The sequence below is a fragment of the Toxorhynchites rutilus genome, chromosome 2 (genome assembly GCF_029784135.1).
Source record: "Toxorhynchites rutilus septentrionalis strain SRP chromosome 2, ASM2978413v1, whole genome shotgun sequence".
Lineage (NCBI taxonomy): Eukaryota > Metazoa > Arthropoda > Insecta > Diptera > Culicidae > Toxorhynchites > Toxorhynchites rutilus.
This window is the reverse complement of record NC_073745.1, coordinates 68978816-68998408: the sequence shown is the minus strand read 5'-3', so window position 1 is coordinate 68998408 and position 19593 is coordinate 68978816. Positions and strand designations below refer to the sequence as shown.

Genomic DNA, 19593 nt, shown 5'->3' with positions numbered 1-19593 from the left:
TCTATCTCGGAAGTTCAACGAGAATGCTTTTTCGTCTCTCATTTGGAACTGAAAATATGGAGCGAAAAATCAAAGCTAACTTTACCAACATTAGTCTGTTAGAGCAGCGTCCAAACGATCTGCATTTGGACAGCATGTGAATTGTACAAATATTAATCCATCTCATGTTCGTTTCACGACGAAACCCAATATTGCCGCATGTTTTCAGCTTTACTGAAGAAGTGAAAAACCATTATCGGCATCAAGGAGTCACTGAAAACGAAACCATTTTTCGGCAATCATAACTCACCGAAAAACAAAAATCGGCTCTGCGTTTCTCGCGAGAATCGAAGTGAGCGTATAATATTCTCTCGCCTCCTATATTTTCAGCTATGTTTCTCTGTGGGTGAAAATGGACGTTTTTCGTCTCAAATCGGCGAGCATTTCGATCTCTGGTAAAAAGTAATCAGAAAATGAAATGTAGACAATTGTTTGAGTTTTCATTAAAGAATATCAAACAACTGAAAAAATATATATTTCCAGAATTAAAATCCATTTTTCTCAAAAAAGTATTTTCATACAAATTTTGGAAAGAATATATGACTAGCCCATATAACAACCAACCAGTCATCGATAAAAGGGCATTTCTATAAGAAACATTTTTTTTCTAACTACAACTTTTTCGAGGTTTCTTCTAAAAATTACTACTAATGTTTAACTCGTAACATTTTCGTGAGTAAATTCTCGCAATTTACATGTTTTGCAAACTTGTCAACTTGTCAAATGTGAAGAACTTGTCAATCCCGAGAATTTACACACAAAAAGATACGAGTGAAATATGAGGTCTTCAGGAATCTCCATGCAAAAATGCCATATTTCAAAACCTATAAGAGATAGAAAGTTGACGTCTTTGAAAAAAAAATTTAACATTATCTGAAATTTTGCTCAATATACTATATCACTATTTTGACGTAAGACTAACTTTATAAAAAAAATTTTTGAGAAAAATGATTTTTATATAAACAAAAAACTTCGGCGCGTTTAATTTTTTTATACAATTCCCTAGAGTTTGTAAATCATTCAATGAAAAATGAGATAATTTACACACAAAATGCTACGAGTAAAACGTTTTTTTTTTTTCAAAGAAAACACGAAATTTGTTGTTGGGAAAAAAAATACTGTATCAGTTCCCTTCTTCCGATGTATGAGTGACTTATTGGTAATTGTATGGGCTATTCATATATTTTCTGAATTCAAAAAAAAACGCGTGCTCGAGAAAAATGAAATTTCATTTTCAAAATAATTGTTTTTCGAATTTAAAAAAAAAAATGTAATGATTTTTTCAATGGAAATCTAATTAATTTCCATTATTTCAGTCCTTAAACATTTTTCTAGGTATCATAGTTTTGTAGTTTAAATTTTTAGAAAAAGAAAGTTAAAAAAACACAAAATTAAAAAAAAATAAATTAGAAGACATACAAAATTTTGGTCGCAAGATGATATGTAGGAAATTGTTCTTATTTTTCATTCAAGAATATAAAAAAAATTAAAACAATAATTTGAAAATTTAAATTCATTTTCCTTAAAAACATGTTTTTTGAAATTCTGATAATATATACGGATAGCCCATACAATTAACAACCATACATCGGAAGAAGGGAGAAACTTCTGCTACTGGGAAAGAGTTTTCCTAACACCAACTTTTTCATGTTCATTTCAATCAGCTGCTCGTGAATGTAAAATTGAATGTCACGCCTCTCGGTTTTAATTCAGTGAGCTGAATTAATAATATGGGGGCACTACGTCACTGCCAGCACTTCAATTATCGAAAATACGCACTTTCCTACAGGCCACACGTTACGATTGACGTTCCCCGTTCCCGCAATATATTGCCATAACAACTCAAATCATTTTTCGCACGGTACGAAGAAGACAGAGCTGTAAGGATAAAATTAAATTTGTTATAAGTTCTTGGAGGATAGTCAGAATTCAATAATATTCGAAGACCAAAATGTAAGCCTATTACAATTATTTGTGCGCTTTATATAAATAAATTTGAATTCCAGCTTTAGAGCTACGCCAATTAAAACGGTTTGCTGAAAGGAGGTCCGAAATTTGTACACCTGTCCCAACAAATAACCTAAATTGATTTGAATGTTTTCGAAAAATTTACATGATTCAGCTCACTACCGCAGATTTGATATTACATTCACTTGCGTCTGGCTCGTATTTTTTTCCAGTAAAGCTTCTTTGTCTGTGATTTTATCTATCCTGGCCACAACCGGAGACTTATCATCTGAAACGGACGGCTATTCAAACTATTGGTAAATATTACCCAATACCTTTGGTGATGTAAATGTCAGTGGAATGCATATATTTTCTGTATGTATTGCCAACCGTATGTAAGACTCAATACACATCGAGTGGTACACGGTATTGGTAACATTGCGGATAGCACCAATACATTAAGGTAAATTGTGTTCAATAATTCTCAAACATGTTTAGGGTATATGTTAAACCAACGTTGAACCGATGGCTTATACGGCCGGTTTGACATTTGTTTATTATTTTTATAACGTAATATGTACAAATATTTCGTCCGAAAAAAATTATGTTTGTTTGTTTGGTAGTATTTACCAAAAAATCGTCATATATACCATTTGAAGCAGTGCTGCCGTACACTTCTTTAATCTTTTAGCAGGATTTGACCGCATTTTTCTTCTATTTGAAACATGTACAGGGTGGGCCATTTAAAGTGGAAGGATTTGTTTTTGCAATAGCAAAGTAAAGAAGTGGAATTTAAAATTTTTTTTTTGAAATTCATTTATTTTGGTCCAAGGAGATTTGTTCTAACTACTAACTTATGATATCTCGTAAATGACCGCCTCTGGCCTTGACCGCAAAATGTGCCCTTTTTTCGGCATTTTCCATCACTTTGCCCAATGTTTCGGCCGATATGGCAGCAATTTCTTGTCGGATATTGTCTTTCAGCGCAGCCAGGGTCCTTGGTTTACCAGTGTATACCTTGGATTTTAAATATCCCCATAAAAAAAAGTCAGGAGGCGTCAAATCAGGTGATCTCGGTGGCCAGTCATAATCGCCGTTTTTCGATATTAATCTTCCGGGGAACATTCCGCGCAATAATTTGGTCGTGGCAGCCGCTGTATGGCATGTAGCGCCGTCCTGTTGGAACCAGTAATTGTCCAATTCATTTTCACGAACAAATGGCAATAAAAAATCGGTTATCATTGTCCGAACGATGGCGACCTGATGTCGATGGAGTCTCTGCAACACTGGCTCGAACGGCATCAATATTCTCGTCGAAACGTCTTGGTCGTTGTCTGGACAGATGACTGGCATTACCAACACTACCAGACGATATAAATTTGGCATATAATCGACGCATAGTGTTGTCTCCAGGCGATGTTTTAACTTTATTTTTATTTTTCCACGCACGTTTAGTTAACACAATAGAGAAGTTATTTTGAATGTACAGCTGAACAATTTCAGCGCGTTGTTTAGGTGTGTATTGTTCCATGGTTAAAATTGTACTGAAATGACGCTTCCAACGCGGTATGACATTTGTTAATCTGACATCTCTGTCAAAAGTTATGGGGTTGCCAGATGCTTCCACTTTAAATGGCCCACCCTATATTTGACACGGAGTATTATAACATTTTATTCGGCGTTTCGCACTTAAAACGAGGTTCTTTCTCGGATGAATTCTTAAGAATTACGCTATTTTGAAATTCAATAATTCGATAGAATCGCGATATTTACGCTGTGAGTTAGTTATTTACCATTTTCAAGCAAAGCATTTATTTAATATGGATCTATCTAAATCGCCTGAAACTTAATTTGTTGAAAGAAAATCGGTTTCAAAACTATAGTTAGAAAAAAAAAAGTTCATTACAGGTCAGCATGGCAGGGTGATTCTTTAAGAGGTTCTTGCATTCCAGAAAAAAAAAATCACAAAACATACAAAAAGTATGGGAAAGTGTGAAAGTAAGTGTATTTATTCCGAGCCGATTGATTGGTATCTGCAATTTTGAAGATAATTTTATGCGGATGTCAAGTTGATCTAAGACCTAAATACTCACCAACTATTTGAAGTCAGTTCTTGAACAAATCGTAACATTGATAAACATTGGCGAGTGCGACAGCAATATTCTCCTCGGTACGTACTCTGCGATCATTGATCGATAATTCTATTTTCAATACTGGAATTGGTCTTGTTGGATTTGATTGAATAACGCCCTAGCCCGTTTTTGACATCCATGAAAGGGTCTAAGTTTACGAAACTCAAAACGTTTTTCACAGAGCATGAGTCAAATTAAAATTCAATGATTTGTAAATGTTGCTCGGTTGATAGTCTTTCCACGATAAAGTGGCAATATAAACTAGGCATTTTTCGAGTTTGACACATTTCACGAGCCATGTGTGAGCTGTCATAAATAGAAGATTGAAACACTAAACTGTGAAGAATCATAACCTGTATAAGTGAAAAAATAATATTCAATTAGATGGTTCAAGGACCACTTCATCCCTAAAATGTGGGTTAACCAACTTCACAACATACTTGTCACTTGAAACGCTCTGTGTTAACTTCATTGTTGAGGCGCTTTAAGTTGTGATATTTTACTGCCTCAGCTTATAAATTGAAATATTCGAGGCTCAAGTGTCGTCCATTTGTAGAAACGCAATTCTTCCAAAATATGTTGATTGCATTTTCATTCAACCTCTATAGTACCTGCCCAACGGGACACAATTTTTACCGAATGCATGAATGCCCTCATCTCAATGTCTTGCGGGAAATCGTAAGCCCAAACTTTCGAGACACTTTCCCAACCAATTGCCCCACTCTCGGCGGTTCTCGGACGGAACGCAAAGGAAAAAAAAACTCTCGACCACGACGCCTGACGTAAAAGTATCATTTCTCGCTTCATCTTGGGCAAATATTTACCTCCTCTTCGATTGGGGGCTATTCTTCTGTAAATTTTTGTTACGAGATTCTGGGATTTTTTTTTGCTCTCTTCTTCTCAGTGTTTTACTTTCTTCCTAGAAGCGGAAGCCACCGGGTTCGACGAAAGACTGTTTGACTATCTACTCTAGGGAGGCAGAAAGTTGGCAGGAGTTTATCATCGCGGCACGGGAAGTTGTCTAAATCGAATAGTAGCGCTATTGTCAGCGCGCTGCTGCCCACAGATGACGACGATGATGTTGTTGATGATGATGATACTTTAGCTGTCGTTACCCGGTTCGAGCAAAGAATAACATTTGTGCATTGGAGCAGAAAAAAACGTCCATTGCGGCAAAATGTTGATAGAAGTTTTAAAATCACGTACATCGCTGTGATCTCGCCGGGTAGGAAGACGAATCACCTACAGACATACAACTCCCACATTTTATCGAATTATTATCTTATAATGGAAGTAAGGAAGCGTTTTCTTCCTGTCGTTGGACAGTTCGTGGGCGTGCGAAGTGATGTTCCGAAGCTGTAGTTAGAATTTCAACTCATGCGATTTTTTTCTGTCCTCTATTTTTTTTCCTCACAGATTCGATCGAAAACAAGGTTGTCCAGACCGAGGGCAAGCGGTACACGGCGACATCCCAGCTGCGCATCAAGCCTGGCGCGGACGATGATTACATGGAGTACACCTGCCAGGCCAAGCACAAGGCTCTCAATCCGGACAAACCGATGCAGGCGACGGTACAGCTGTCCGTGCTGTGTAAGTAAAATCCTTTCCCCTGCTGCCGCTCCGTGGCTAATGGTTCCCAGTAGTGGGGTGGTGTGACAGTCGACCATTGCAGAGAGAGCTTTATTTTTGCGAACGATTGCACAACCGAGCAGTAGAGGACCCAGGAAACGAAGATAGGGATTCAGGTCCTCTTTCCACTAGCATCTAGCATGGATTGTGATAGTAATCCTCGTGCGATAATTAGGTGTTATTGGTCTCCGGTATCATCTACATTAATAGAGCTGAATCACGAAGTTTGCGTCGGATCCTTTTTGCCGCTGCCCGATAATTAAAATTAAAGGATGTAATTGTGCAGTGGCACAACAACATTATGACTAGGGAGCCCGGTTCGTTCCAATCGAGCAAATTATGGTGTGGGGGAGCTTCATTCGCAACGATTGTGATCGTGCCGTTGCTTGGGGAATACACTCAGATGGGAAAAAATAGAGACAGGGTTCAACTTCTCGTGAATGTGGAAGATACGTTGAGCCAAAACAAGAAATGATCGGTAACAGAAAGTATCTTTTTTAATGTCAATGTCAGCCTCACTGACAGTGACCGATAAAGCTAGTACTGAGGCATTCCACCAATCAACACGAATTTTCGAAGAATATTAGTCATAAACTATATATGATACCGTTAAGGTACCGATTACCATATATTCAATACCGATTAGGGTGGCCCTAAGAATTTTTTTTTCTTAAATCTGGATTTAAATTATACATATAACCCCAAAATCTGAATTTAATTAATTTATTATCGCGATTTTAGTATGTTTGTATAAACAATATTCAAATAGTTTAACCGCCATATTCAAACAGAACAAGTTTATTTGCGTTATTAAATGACAAATCATCAAACTTTCATCCACAAATGCGCTAGCTTCAATTCTTCTAATAACAAGAGCATTACCGATGAGCTGTAAATCTTTTTGAATGAGATTGAATGAAATTCTTCAAATCACAATTGCTCGGATTATGAAATGGTATTGTTATCAATCCTAATAAAACACTAGCTGGAGAGCAAGTGCGTAGATTCAATGCGCAAGCATTGCTTGGTAGGCGACTGCACAATGACGCGAGACATTGTGATTCGAAGAAAAAACAATAATTTGAGATTCATCGTTCTCCTTCAATGGCACTAAAGTTCCCAACGTTCACCTTTTCAACGTAGTGTTACTTGCGTCATTTTTATTATAACTTAGTTGAGATTTTTATACCGAGCAAAACGCCTTAAGTGTATTCGGATTGCAAGCTCTAGAATATTTGTGACCACAGTGCAAGTCAGAAGACATTTTTTGGCGAAAAATCCTCCGGCCGTTCTGAAGAAACAAGATGGACATTGCATAAACATTAAACAACGAGATCCCGCCACAGGTACTCATTCGTTATGAACATTATTGCTCATTTTGAATAATGAATAATTTATGAAAATGTGGCTAGAGGAGACGAAACAAACGAAAGAATGCGCTCGATGGTTTTTATGTGTATCATATGATTATTCACCGCGGTCAGGAGAACGTAATTCTACGATGTTCCTACCACACAATCAACAGAAGCGGTATGAGGAAGAATACTTTCACTTGCGAGACACTATCATGAGTAACGCCACCACAGCTTCTCATATTGCCAAGCAAAAACGCAATACGTTGTCATGACATTGCAGCACGCGTGTTCGAACAAAAAATTGGATTATTCAATGAGTGTCATTACAACATTACACATCTTCGGTCCCACACGTGAGTGGATGTATTGGGTTGAATTGCGATATGAGGACTGCCTTATACATCCATTCCAAATCCGTATTCTGAAATTCCATCGAGAATAACCGAACGGATCGCAAATTTGCATTCTGTAATCTGTACGACTCAAGTCCATTTAACTTGTGTAAACGTGGCAATTCGACATTGATGACATTGAGCTTCGTGTTCTATTTCTATGAAGAGAAAATGGTAATGGATATTCGGGTAATATAAATGAAAATAACGAATCACGAAAATCAAATATGTACTTGAACGAAAGTTGTATTTGATAATCACTTTATATTATAAATGAAGTTTTGGTAAGTTAAGGTTAGGTCTACGTCTTCTAAGTATTCGCATTACATCGAATATTATTTACCATACAAATTCGAACAATTTTTAAATAGCATACGGGTCTGCTAATCTGACTGAGAGTAAATTGCTCCACAAATACGGATGAATAATTCTGATGTTTGTTTTGCGTCAAGGCAAGGTTGCCACATAAAACAATTGGATTCGAGTCGCACGAATTTCAGAATGCAAAAGTGGTTTAGATCGAATCGTGAAATCCGATCTAGATTCAAACCATTCGGATTCTGGAATATTTCATCGATCACATTCACCAAATTTAGTAAATGGCAGAACAATGTTTGCCGAGTCAGCCAGGTTGTTCTGCGTCCGAAAAAAAAGAAAATAAACTTTAGCAATGAAATATCTCAAAAACTAAAAAAAATAATTTTAGACACAATAAAGCCCATATTGTTTCCAACAACTCACGAACTATAATATCTACAAAATTCTTGTCAAAGGATAAAATGTATGAAATTGAAAATTTTCATGAAAAAAATGCAAAAAGACCTTTTTTTTAAATTGCACTGGAAAAAAATAAAAAATTGCATTCATTTCTCTCAAAAGCGTTTTTTTTTTTAATTCACAAAAAAAATATCGGATAATATATAGCCATATATCGGAAGATGGGCCCTTTTACAGGGTAGATTGTTATCTAACAACAATTTTATTTATGTTTTCTTTGAAAAAATTACAACTAATCCTAATTTTGTTTAAAGTCAAGACATGTTGAATAAGTGTATTCGACGAAGTTTTAGATTTTATTAAAATATGAACTTTTGTCGAAGACGTCCACTTTCTATCTTTTATAGTTTCTGGAATACATTTTGTATGGAGACACATGAAAAAAATATGTTTTACTCGTCAAAATTTTGTATGTAAATTTTCGCGTTTGACACATTCTCGAAGTGTTTCTAAATAGAAAAAAAGTTTGCAGAATATATCATTCGCGATAATCTATACTCTAAAATGATACGATTTAAACATTCGTAGTAATTTTTCAAAAAAGACATGAACAAGTTGTTGGGCAATCCCAAATGAAATCTTCCTAAAAAAGCAGTTTTTAAAAAACATGAATTTATGATTTGAATGAAATTTTGTATTCCGTTTGGGTTGGAGGGAATATGAGTTGAGAATACAGCAATTGGGATTCTTTTGATTCAAGTGTATCTTTTGAAAAGGGCGTATCGATTTTAGTGAGAGAAATTTTTGATAATTTAAATCTCAAAAACTAAGAGTCGTACCGAAATAGAGTCTTAGAAAGAGTTATAGAGTATTGATGTTAAAATGTGAAAAAAATATACTCTGAGAAAAATAATAGAATTATATTACAGGTCGGACTCGATTATATATGATCGCAATTTCACTTTCAACGTTAATTTTCGAATCCAATACATAGTCGAATCACAAAAAAAAGCTATTTTTCTATTGTGGTTTGACATTCATACATTGATGAAAAAATTGTTTTCTTGAGATTCGATTATTTATAGGATTTGAAAATAATTTTTGAAAAAATGCCATCATTACATCGGAAGAAGGATACTGCTACAAAAAAAAAGTTCTCAACAAAAACTTTTCAATGTTTTCTTTGCAAAATTACTGTAAATCTTTAAATCATAACATTTTAGTGTGTAGATTATCCCGATTAATATATTATGAAAAGTTTTTTCCTATTTAGAAACACGTTAAGAACATGTCAAACGCGAGAATTTACACACAAATAATTTATGAGTAGAACATAATTTTTTCAGGAGTCTCCATACAAAAGCCATATATTTCGTAAACTATAAAAGTTGACGTCTTCGACAAAAATTCATATTTTATTAAGATCTAAAACTTTGTCGAACACACTATATCGATAAGTTGTCTTTACACAGCAATAGGATTAATTGTAATTTCTCCAGAGAAAACATGAAAAATTTGTTGGAACCATCTTCCGATAAATGGCTTACTTGTTCGAAATTGTAAGGACTATTCATATATTTTTTCATAAATTATTTTTGAGAAAAATGAATTTAAATTTTTAACTTTTCTTCAGTGCACACTGGATTCTTCTTTTGCGTGAGTTTCTTTACGTGATTCTCTTAATATTACGCGATTTTTTTACGTGATTTTACTGAAATTACGCGATTCGGCACTGCCTACCGTGGCTTCGTTGGGAAGAGAAAGAGAAGAAAAGAAATTCTGCGAGAGCGTATACGAATGTGGTTGTGCTGAGAGCGCGCCCCGTGATGAGGCAATCTTTTTTAACGTGATTCTCTCGAAATTACGCGATCACGTGAAAAAAGAATTCAGAGTAATTTAAAAATTTCCTGCATTTCATCTTTTCACAAGAATTTTGTAGGTATTATACATCATATATTTTTGAGTTGAGATTTTTCAAAAAAAAAAGTTGAAAAAAAAACTCAAAGTTTCGAAAAATTTTTTACTCAAAAACTATAAGATCTACAAAAGGTTGATTAAAGAATGAAATGGAGGAAATAATTTATGTATTCTTCAAAAAATATTTAACAATCCAGAAAAAAATAAATGGAAAAAATATTTAGAAAATAAAATGCATTTTTTTCAAAAATATGTTTTTTTAATTCTGAAAAAATAAGTATGAATTACCCGAACAATTACCAACAAGGCATCCGTACATCGAAAGAAGGGGATTGCTACAGTGTTCCTAACAACAACTTTTTTTCGAAAAATCACTGTGAATGTTTAAATCGTAACATTTTAGTGTGATAAGCTGAGAAATGACACACACACTCATTAATTAGACAGTGGTGCTTTATGGTGCAGTACATTAGGCTTCTTCAGGCAAAAGTTCTGGCCCCTCGTATATTCAAGGTGATTTCGCATGTTGCTACATAAAACCAAACATTCGGACAAAGTCGAGAGAACACCAAACTTACTTCGCATGAAAGCATCTTTAAACTGGATTGGGAAGCCATTTCCACTACTTCAAGATCAAAATTATCTAATAGAAAACTACTTGGGCCCGATTTTCAAGCCAGATTTTAGGAGTTTAGGAGTTCTGGAAACAGAAACAGCCCGAAATAAAATCATATTAGAGTGTATGAAATATCTTACGATGAATCTTCTTAGATTTTCAGAGCATTTACGAGCATTTCTGTAATCAAACCTAATTTTTAATTTTGTATGAATAATATTAATGAGCTGTATTGTTAATATTTATCTTGTATTAAGATGAAATTATTTATTTTTGCTAATATCCGGTATCCGGCCGGATAGTAGGTCACTTAAGAATTTTAGAAAAATATACGTTTTCGATCAAATGAAAAACCAGTTTTTTGAGCCAATATGGGCTTTATCATGTAAAAAAAATAGATTTGAAAAAAATACAAGTCCATTTTTAAATTTCATTTTCAATTTTTTTTCGGTAAATATTTTTTCCAGTGTATACTTTTTCTAGAACCGCAAAATTATAATCTATAACTTTGCCTAAGACACCGTTTCGATCAAATAACTCGTTTTAGCGTTATAGTTTATTTTCTGAAATGTTACCATTTTTGCATCAGCATTTTTCAAAAGTTTATCTCGTGATCGTATTTAAAACACCAAAGCCGTAATTTGGCAAAGCTTCCCCTAAATCTAAAAATGAAATTAAAATTGTTTCGTGTTGATTAGTGAAATGCCTTCTCTGTTGTAAAGGGAATCTTGTTTCATTTTAAGATGAAATCAAGTCGCCATAAATAACAATCGACATTGGTTGGGGAGATCATGAAACCTTTACCTTTCGAATAAACCAAAATGGCCCTCGATTGGAACAGTCAATAGACGCTCTAATACGTGTGCACACAGATAATTCCACCGCTCCAAGCTCACACAACTCAGCTCGCAAGCGATTTCCCGAGCAAATCACAAATTGAATTACGTTGATCCGGCCTTCGGATTCGCATGCAAATCACGTTCGCTTTCAACAGCTTGTTTAATATCCCACCGAAGAAATGCCACACCGTTCCGATGTCTGCGGAGGCAACATTAACCACTGCACATATCTCAACGGCTTCGTCAGATGTCATCGATTCGAACCATCAGCACACCCAATTGTTCCCGGGCACGTAAACGGGTTCCTTGGGCGCAAAACCCGAACCCCTTAGCCCCGCTCCACGTTCCAGATCGCGACCCTTAAATTGGCATTAAATCGCACCCTGCCCTGTCTACTGCCACCGCTAATATCTGCTCGATTTACTCGGGCGGGATTCTGCTCCCAGTTCCAAGCACTTTAGTCACGTACTTCCCATCCTTCCGCCACCGAATAATCATCACCAGCCCATCAGTGGCAGCCCAGCTTGACACCGCAAAATGCTACTCAATCGGTTTTTCTTGGGTGGTGTACACGGCAATTTTCCTTCGCTATTTTCCTATCTTTCTATTTTTTTGCCATCGCGAAAGACGTTCGAAACACCCAACACGAAAGTGGTTCTAGGACTCCTTCGAGGAATAAATGAAGGGAATACCACCCCCGAATGGACTTCCTTATTTTCCCGAGAAGTGCTTTGCTTTCTTCCTCCACTCGCCAGGAACACTCCACATTGGTAGGGAAGAGAGAACGGATTGAAAATGCGAAACAAGTTCCACGATGCAACTTATAATGGCTCTTTCACTCCCAAGTTTTTCCACCGAGAACTAATGAAGCGATGCAAACATTATTGCTGGAAAAGATTTGCCAGCGTCAAACCGACTTAGAAGTTTGTATTGTTGGGTGTGAACCTTCGTGTCGATTTTATTCCATTCGATTTTCTTCCTCCCTTGGCAGAAGATTTTCCCCCTCGTTAATCTAAATTGATTTATTATCTTCACCGTCAAGCCGTCACACATGACAGCGGGGCTTACCGCAGTATCCGGCGGAATTCATTTTATTCAAAATTTAATAACGTCTCGCCAGAACTACCCATTCCCCCGTACTCCTGACAACAATAAGCTTATCGAGCCCAAAACGTCATAAAATACATCTCCCTTTCCCCCTCCCCCAGCCCCTTTTTCCCTGAGAGGGATGAGAAGACCATCAACAATGAACGACAACGACAACAACAATCCCCGTTCGCCTCCCCCTCCACGCCACAGCCGTTCCACGGCGCGTGAAAAGTTGCGAGCGCAACTTTTATAACAATGAGATAAGAAATTAATTTCAAAATCAAATTCCGTCACCGTGGTGCGCGCGTTGTTCGTGCGGGAATTTCGCCGCCCCTCTGGGATGGGGCCTGCCATAGTCTCAATTTTATTAACTGCTGGTGAAATTGTAAAAGAATGTACCCCCGCCCCCTGATTCGTTTGGTAACCATTTGAAATCCGTCGTAACGTGCGCACCAATTTTGGCATCGTTAGCCAAAAGCGCGACGACCCGGCCAAACGACGGCTGGTCGGTTGGTCCGTCGGTTGCGCCGCGTCTGATCTCGACATATTTTAATTAAAATTGATTTATTGCATCGATTACAGACCCACCGGGCGCGCCATACATCGAGGGCTACACGCAGGGTGAAACACTGCGCCGTGGCCAGAGCGTGGAACTGATTTGCCGCAGCCGGGGCGGCAATCCGCCGGCCCAGCTGATTTGGTACAAGAATGGCGTCCAGGTCCGGATGGCGTACCGGACGTCCGAGCGGCTCTCGGAGAACATCTACTCGTTCATCGCCGAGGCCGGCGACAATAAGGCCAAGCTGCGCTGCGAGGCGAACAACATCATGGCGAGCGCGCCCCTCAAGACGGAGGCGACGCTAAGCGTGCTGTGTAAGTATTGTTTTGCTGCAAATGTAGCATAGGTGCCGACATAAATTGTATCGGAAAATAAAATGAATTTAGGACAAATTTAGAACCTCTCAGTAGCTTCACTTCCACCGTGAACTCAAACCAACGAACTTAGACAGTTATCAGGTATGCTATGAAGGTTCTCGCGCTAGTATTAGTAAATTGCGTGCAGTTTGGGAAGAATTCTAAACAAAATTTTAGTTCACTTTTTCTCCGAGTTCAATTTTGTGAAAAAAACATCCAGAAAAACGGGTTTATATCAACTTTTGTATCACGAATTTGTCAGTGACTCTGAGCACAACACTGCTCGCTATTTTATGTGTGAGTAATTTTCGTAAAAATGTCAAACGACGTTGAACTCGAACATCAATACACGCATACGTGATACATGAGAGAAAAACGAATTTAGTTTGAGGGCAGCCGTTTCAAATTGCAATGAAGTCCATTTGACGAATGAAATGAGATAGTCGAGCCGTAGAGTGAGATAGCTACTAAACGCCCGACTATTGAGTCATGTTGACAGATAAACTGCGTGAAGTAGCCAAATGACATTTCCAATTTAATCCGAAGGGGAATTTCCTCATAGTCCGCTGACTATCCTCAGTTCCCTATGACTATGCCAAGCCTTGGTAAAAACAAATATATCTCTATTTACAATACGGTAAAATTCATGTTTAGTATGCTTTTTTTAAATTTCGTGACATAACGGCGCTTGTGATTCCTGTTTTTCTCGCAGAACATGTAAAAACAATAAAAAACAAATATATCTCTATTTACAATACGGTAAAATTCATGTTTAGTATGCTTTTTTTAAATTTCGTGACATACCGGCGCTTGTGAGTCCTGTTTTTCTCGCAGAACATGTAGTCATGTCACAAAAGGTCCTTGCAAGTTTTTTTGAAAAACTGAATAAAGCCTGTCAACGTTAAATTTCGGACACATTTCTTTCAGTGTAGTTTATGAAATATTTCACTAATTAATGAAATATTTCACTTACATGACAGCTGAAACCCTCCTCTTTATTTCGATGTCCAACATGTTTACATTCTTCTTCAGTTTGGTAAAATGGCGTCGAATCAAGTGGAAATACACAAACGTATTTTGTGCGAACGGAAGACAAATCCAACACTGTCGGTACGCGATCTCGCCAAAAAGCTAAAAGTGCCGAAGAGTATCTACCGTGTTTAGTGTGTAATTAATACCGAAGTAAGCTTTCCTTGTTTTAGATATAAGTCTATTTTACTGAAATAAACAATCGGTTTCGTTGTATTACGTGAATTCTTGTTTTACTGGCATCATCTTGGTGTCCGAAATTGAACGTGGACAGGATTTATACTAGATTTTACGTCCATCTATTGTTGACAAATCGTACAACGAAGTATTTTTTTGTATGTTCTGAAAGAGAGCTGCACATTCAACATTAATGTTCAAGAGGGTTTTTGATTTTTCAGTCAGGTGTTGTCTCGTCACAAAAGTATTTGACTGGCAACAAGCGAATCTAGCTACAAACTAGATGAGACCACTTAAAAAATATTCTCCAACTGATGATTCATGTAGGAAATTTTATCATTTTTATTTTGGCATCGTTTACTTTTCGGAAATCGTGTGACTTATACATTAAAACGCGAAAGCCGTGAGTCAAAATGTTGTCACGTCACGCTGAAATTGATCTAATGTTTTTTCCCATTTGTTTTTCAAACTCAAGATTTCAGCTTTTACTGGATGTTTATGAACAACATCAATAAACGTTTGACGGGTGTGTCCGTCTTTCTCGAACAATTTCAAAACACCGCGCTTTCATAGTATCACCTACTTTTCTCTGAGAGAAGCTTGTGAAGGTGTTGTTAAATGGGGTCCTCAGAAGCATTTGTATTGTTATTGAAAAGTTTTACAAAAAATGAATCGAATAGAAATCTGGGCCGTGCTTCTACGTTCCAAACACGGATAATTTTTTTTGCTTTCGATTAATATATTACAGATCTTTATGGGCTCTATTACAATTTATTTCAAATCATGCGATACCCCTGCAAAACTCAGGGATTTCTAATGGCCATGTTATTCCATGGAGTTTCAGGTAGATTCTTAGAGCGGTTGCAAGCTTCAGAACTATCATCCGACTATCTATCTGATTGCACCAAACATACACAGCAGTAGTAGACATTCATTTAGCCGCATGGGATCGTAATGTAGGCTTCAAGTCGGCCGTTTGAGCCATATGAAAATACTCCTCACACCATCGAACTCAATCTCCTCTTTCTGATTCAGATCATGTCAATAGCAGCTATTGCAGTCCGGCCCATCCAACTTATTTCAGTTAGGGCATACAACATTCAGCAAATTTATGAAGGGCAGAAGCTTCCATGAGCTTCCTGACAAATTTGAGCCTATTCTGTTCATGGATGTTTGTCAACTTCGGCTTTCCTTGCATTTTTTTTCCACTTCAAACTTCAATCGAAATCGTTCAAAATGTGTGCATTGCGCCTGGTTGAAGTCCGATTGAACTAACATTTTGCATTGGGTATATTATGGTGCAAATCAACATTTAGCAGCAAGTTCCGAATGAAAAATCGAGATAACTGTTTTTAGTGGTACTCAAAACCATATGTTTTGACTCGTATACCGAAAAAAAAACTAAATCCTAGAGTGTCGATTTTTGACCAAAAAAAAATTTGAGATGACAGCAGAACTCGACGTTTCATGCAATTTTAAGACATTTGGCACAAAAATTTTTTTTTTTTTTTTTTGAAAATCCCGATTCCCGAATCCCTCCTTGGGTGATTTTTCGATTTTCAACAAACTCAAACTTTGACCGCTTTACGCCACTCTCCTTGTTCGTTTGAGCTGATATTTTGCATAGGGTGTGGGGTTACTTTTTTAAATTCGGGATGACCATTTTCATTGACACCCTAGATGGAAAATATGAGGCAGGAAGACTTTTAACATAAACAAAATATGTGACGTCACAGATTTTGTTCATATTGTTTACATGGAAATTCATGAAGTTCATGTTATGTTATTCATACAGGAAAAGTATTGTTACTAAAAGTTGAAATAATTGAAAAAAAAAATCAGCGAACTACATTTTTTTCATAAATTATTGCATAAAAATTGCTAGCGTTCAAAATCATAACCGTCCAACTAACATCTTGGCAGGAACTAAAATTTCAGTATTATTAATGTGTTCTAAACTTAATTACAATTCAATTTTGTTTGATAAGTTTTTATGATTCTTAGCGCTAGAATTATATTATTTGAACGTTTTCTTCCATTAAAACAACTATAAATACAAATTACACAAACTACAACAATTATCTCATTCGATTTCAATCCAAAATCAGAAAATTGAGATCAATGCATAAAACTGAAGCGAACATACTTTGGCTGTCGCGCTTTGTTTTTCTCATTTTCCTCTCTTTTTTCTTCCACATTCAATCTCTTTTTTTAAAAAAAAGCTCTTCAAATTGTGACAGTATAACTATTGAAGTTGACGAAGAATTTAAATATTTCGTATAAACGTTTCCTGAATTCTCGAAATCTTCGTCTCTTAGCTGTTTGCAGCAGGAATCGAACGTCACAAAGTAATGGAAGAATTCTGCAGAAGGATGACCTTTCCTGGGTGAAATTTTGGCTCGACCAAAAATGTAAATAAACAAAGTTCCCTAGATTGAGACGAAAAGTTTTCCGCTTGCGTTCAAGTTTCAGAATAATGAAGTGATCAGTGAAAAAAAAAATTACAATTGTGAACAAGAGATAAACTTACATAAAGCTCATCAAAAATCCAAATATAACAGACAATAATTCTGATATAAGAAGAAATCAAAGAAAAAACTAAACATTTTAGTTCGTTGCATGTTCTTTTTTTTTATGATGAATGTAATGCGAAAAATATGTTTTTGCAAATATGTCAAAGTATATCCTCTTCCAACGTTATTCGTTGACTCATTCAATTTTGTACCATTTGGGTAGCTGATATACCTGGTATGTGAATTCATATCTGTTAAATAGCTATTAATACAATCAAAGTTAACACTACCAAACCCGTGAATATCCCACCTATTATCCTTCATCTCCTTCGTACTCTTAGAACAAAACAGCTTTTTCAATGTTTTCAATGTTTCAATGTTGAAATGAAACGAAATGAAATGAAATGTCAATACACCGTCATTGCCAGCTTTGAAAATATACCATCTTTTTATCGCGATAATAATTTTTTTTTATTTCTATGAAGGTGAGGGAGCGAAAGTGACACACAAAAATATCACTTTTAATCGTCTTTTCAACATGACAGTCTCATCGACAATTCGTCACTCAATAATGTACCTACTTCATTTCATATTCCATCTTCTTCCCGTTTCAATTTCTGCTCTCTTTTTGTGCTCAAAGGAGAAAGTGTCTCTTCTCCTTCGTGTACGTTATTTTCGCTTCTGGTTTTTCGTATTCCTCATTCCTCACACTGAAGCGAAGCTCTCAATCGTCATTTCCAGAGCGAATTGACACAGTCATTCATTCCAGCAGGTTATGTTTAAATAAAAGCTTCTTTTTTGTATTTGTTGTTGTTGTTGGTCAGAATCAGTTGCCGATGCCGGTAGTAAAATGGTAAGAATGACTGAAACGCCCTTGCATTCGAAACTGGACAGAGGGAGTTGTAATGAGCAACTGCTGGTCAATCGCCGCCAGACGTATCGAGATAATTCTTGGCTTCTTATGGCGGGTTTACATTAGGGAGATCTATAGCTATAGATGGATTTATTCACGTGAAAATAGGTGTAAACGGGTGAGAATAAATATGATACACTTATTCGAGGTATATATAACTTGAATAAGTTCAGCATATGTAAACGCTTGTGAATTTCTCACTGGTGAGAAATCACTAAAGTTGGATGCAGTTCTACTTCAGGTGAATAAATTCACCGAAGATATGAATATATTCATTATAGAAGTTCACGCTAGTGTAAACGGTTGATGCGATTTCTATAAATCTCATCATATTTCTTCACATGAATATATCCCTAGTCTAAACCCACCCTTAGACATTTTTTGTCCCGAAACAGACCCGCAGTCGTCGTCTTTTCGATGTGCATGGTTAAGAAATATCTGATGAAATTATTGATGTCCAACTTTGTTCATGTGATTTTGTCCCTATTTACTTTGTTCATCAATATCGCAGGAGTATGACTCCCCATCGTCATTTGGCTGCTATTCTCGATAACAGGCAAATGCCTACAGAGCCATCAATAACGGGCACCTAAAGTAGCGACAATGATTCATTCAATCACAATAGTTCAGTCATCCAGCTTGCGACCGGATGACAGTGGCGACGAGGCTTCGAAATGACCTTTCTGAAAGCCGATAGTCAGAGTTAGCGTTAGTTTTCCAAAAGGATCTTTTTCAAAGCTAAAGGAGAATGAACAGAAAAAGTTTTAAGGGTATCCGCATTCCGAATGGCTCCCATGCGGATCTTTCGAGCTACGATACAAGAATCACCTATCTTTGATGGCGCTAACCGGGAATTCAAGATTTTTTTTTATCAGAAACGAGTTGTCTCAACAAAATCTTCAAAAGTATTGGAAGCACATTGCACTTTGATGGCTGACGTGACGCGACACATAACATCATATTTTTCGGAGGTATGTGTGTGCTCATCGACGCGAATTGAAGTGTTCGATATGCGCTCTCAGCCCCCCTAGTACTGCCAAAGTGGCTAAAATAAACTAAAATAAACTAAAAATAAACGCATCAATGGACGATTTCACATATCGGGCCTTGCTGATTTTGTAAATTTGCGGTTTGGCGCCGGCTAATATTCTCACCGACTTTGGTTTCCGATTCGTACTAAGCAACGAATTAACGAGATAATATTATACATAATAAGGAATCACTTTTCCGTGGCTATAAACCCATCTTGACGGATTTTTTGCAATGTATACTTTACATTGATCATTCATAGTCGAAAGCAATTGAACAGTTTAACTGAGCTCGGTATATTTGTCATGAAGGTAAAGTGCCTTTCTTAAGAGATGTTGTTGTCTA

At 36.6% G+C, this 19593-nt stretch overlaps 1 protein-coding gene across 7 annotated transcripts in view; it reads left to right on the top strand.

Moving 5' to 3' along the window:
• The window catches only part of LOC129764239 (nephrin), a 629638-nt gene that overhangs the window by 537049 nt on the left and 72996 nt on the right, over positions 1-19593 (top strand). For all 7 annotated transcript variants that reach the window (XM_055763127.1, XM_055763125.1, XM_055763126.1 and 4 more), the window contains exons 6-7: positions 5535-5708; positions 13255-13545. In XM_055763127.1, coding sequence (XP_055619102.1) covers positions 5535-5708; positions 13255-13545 — 465 coding nt within the window. The remainder of the gene's footprint in view (positions 1-5534; positions 5709-13254; positions 13546-19593) is intronic.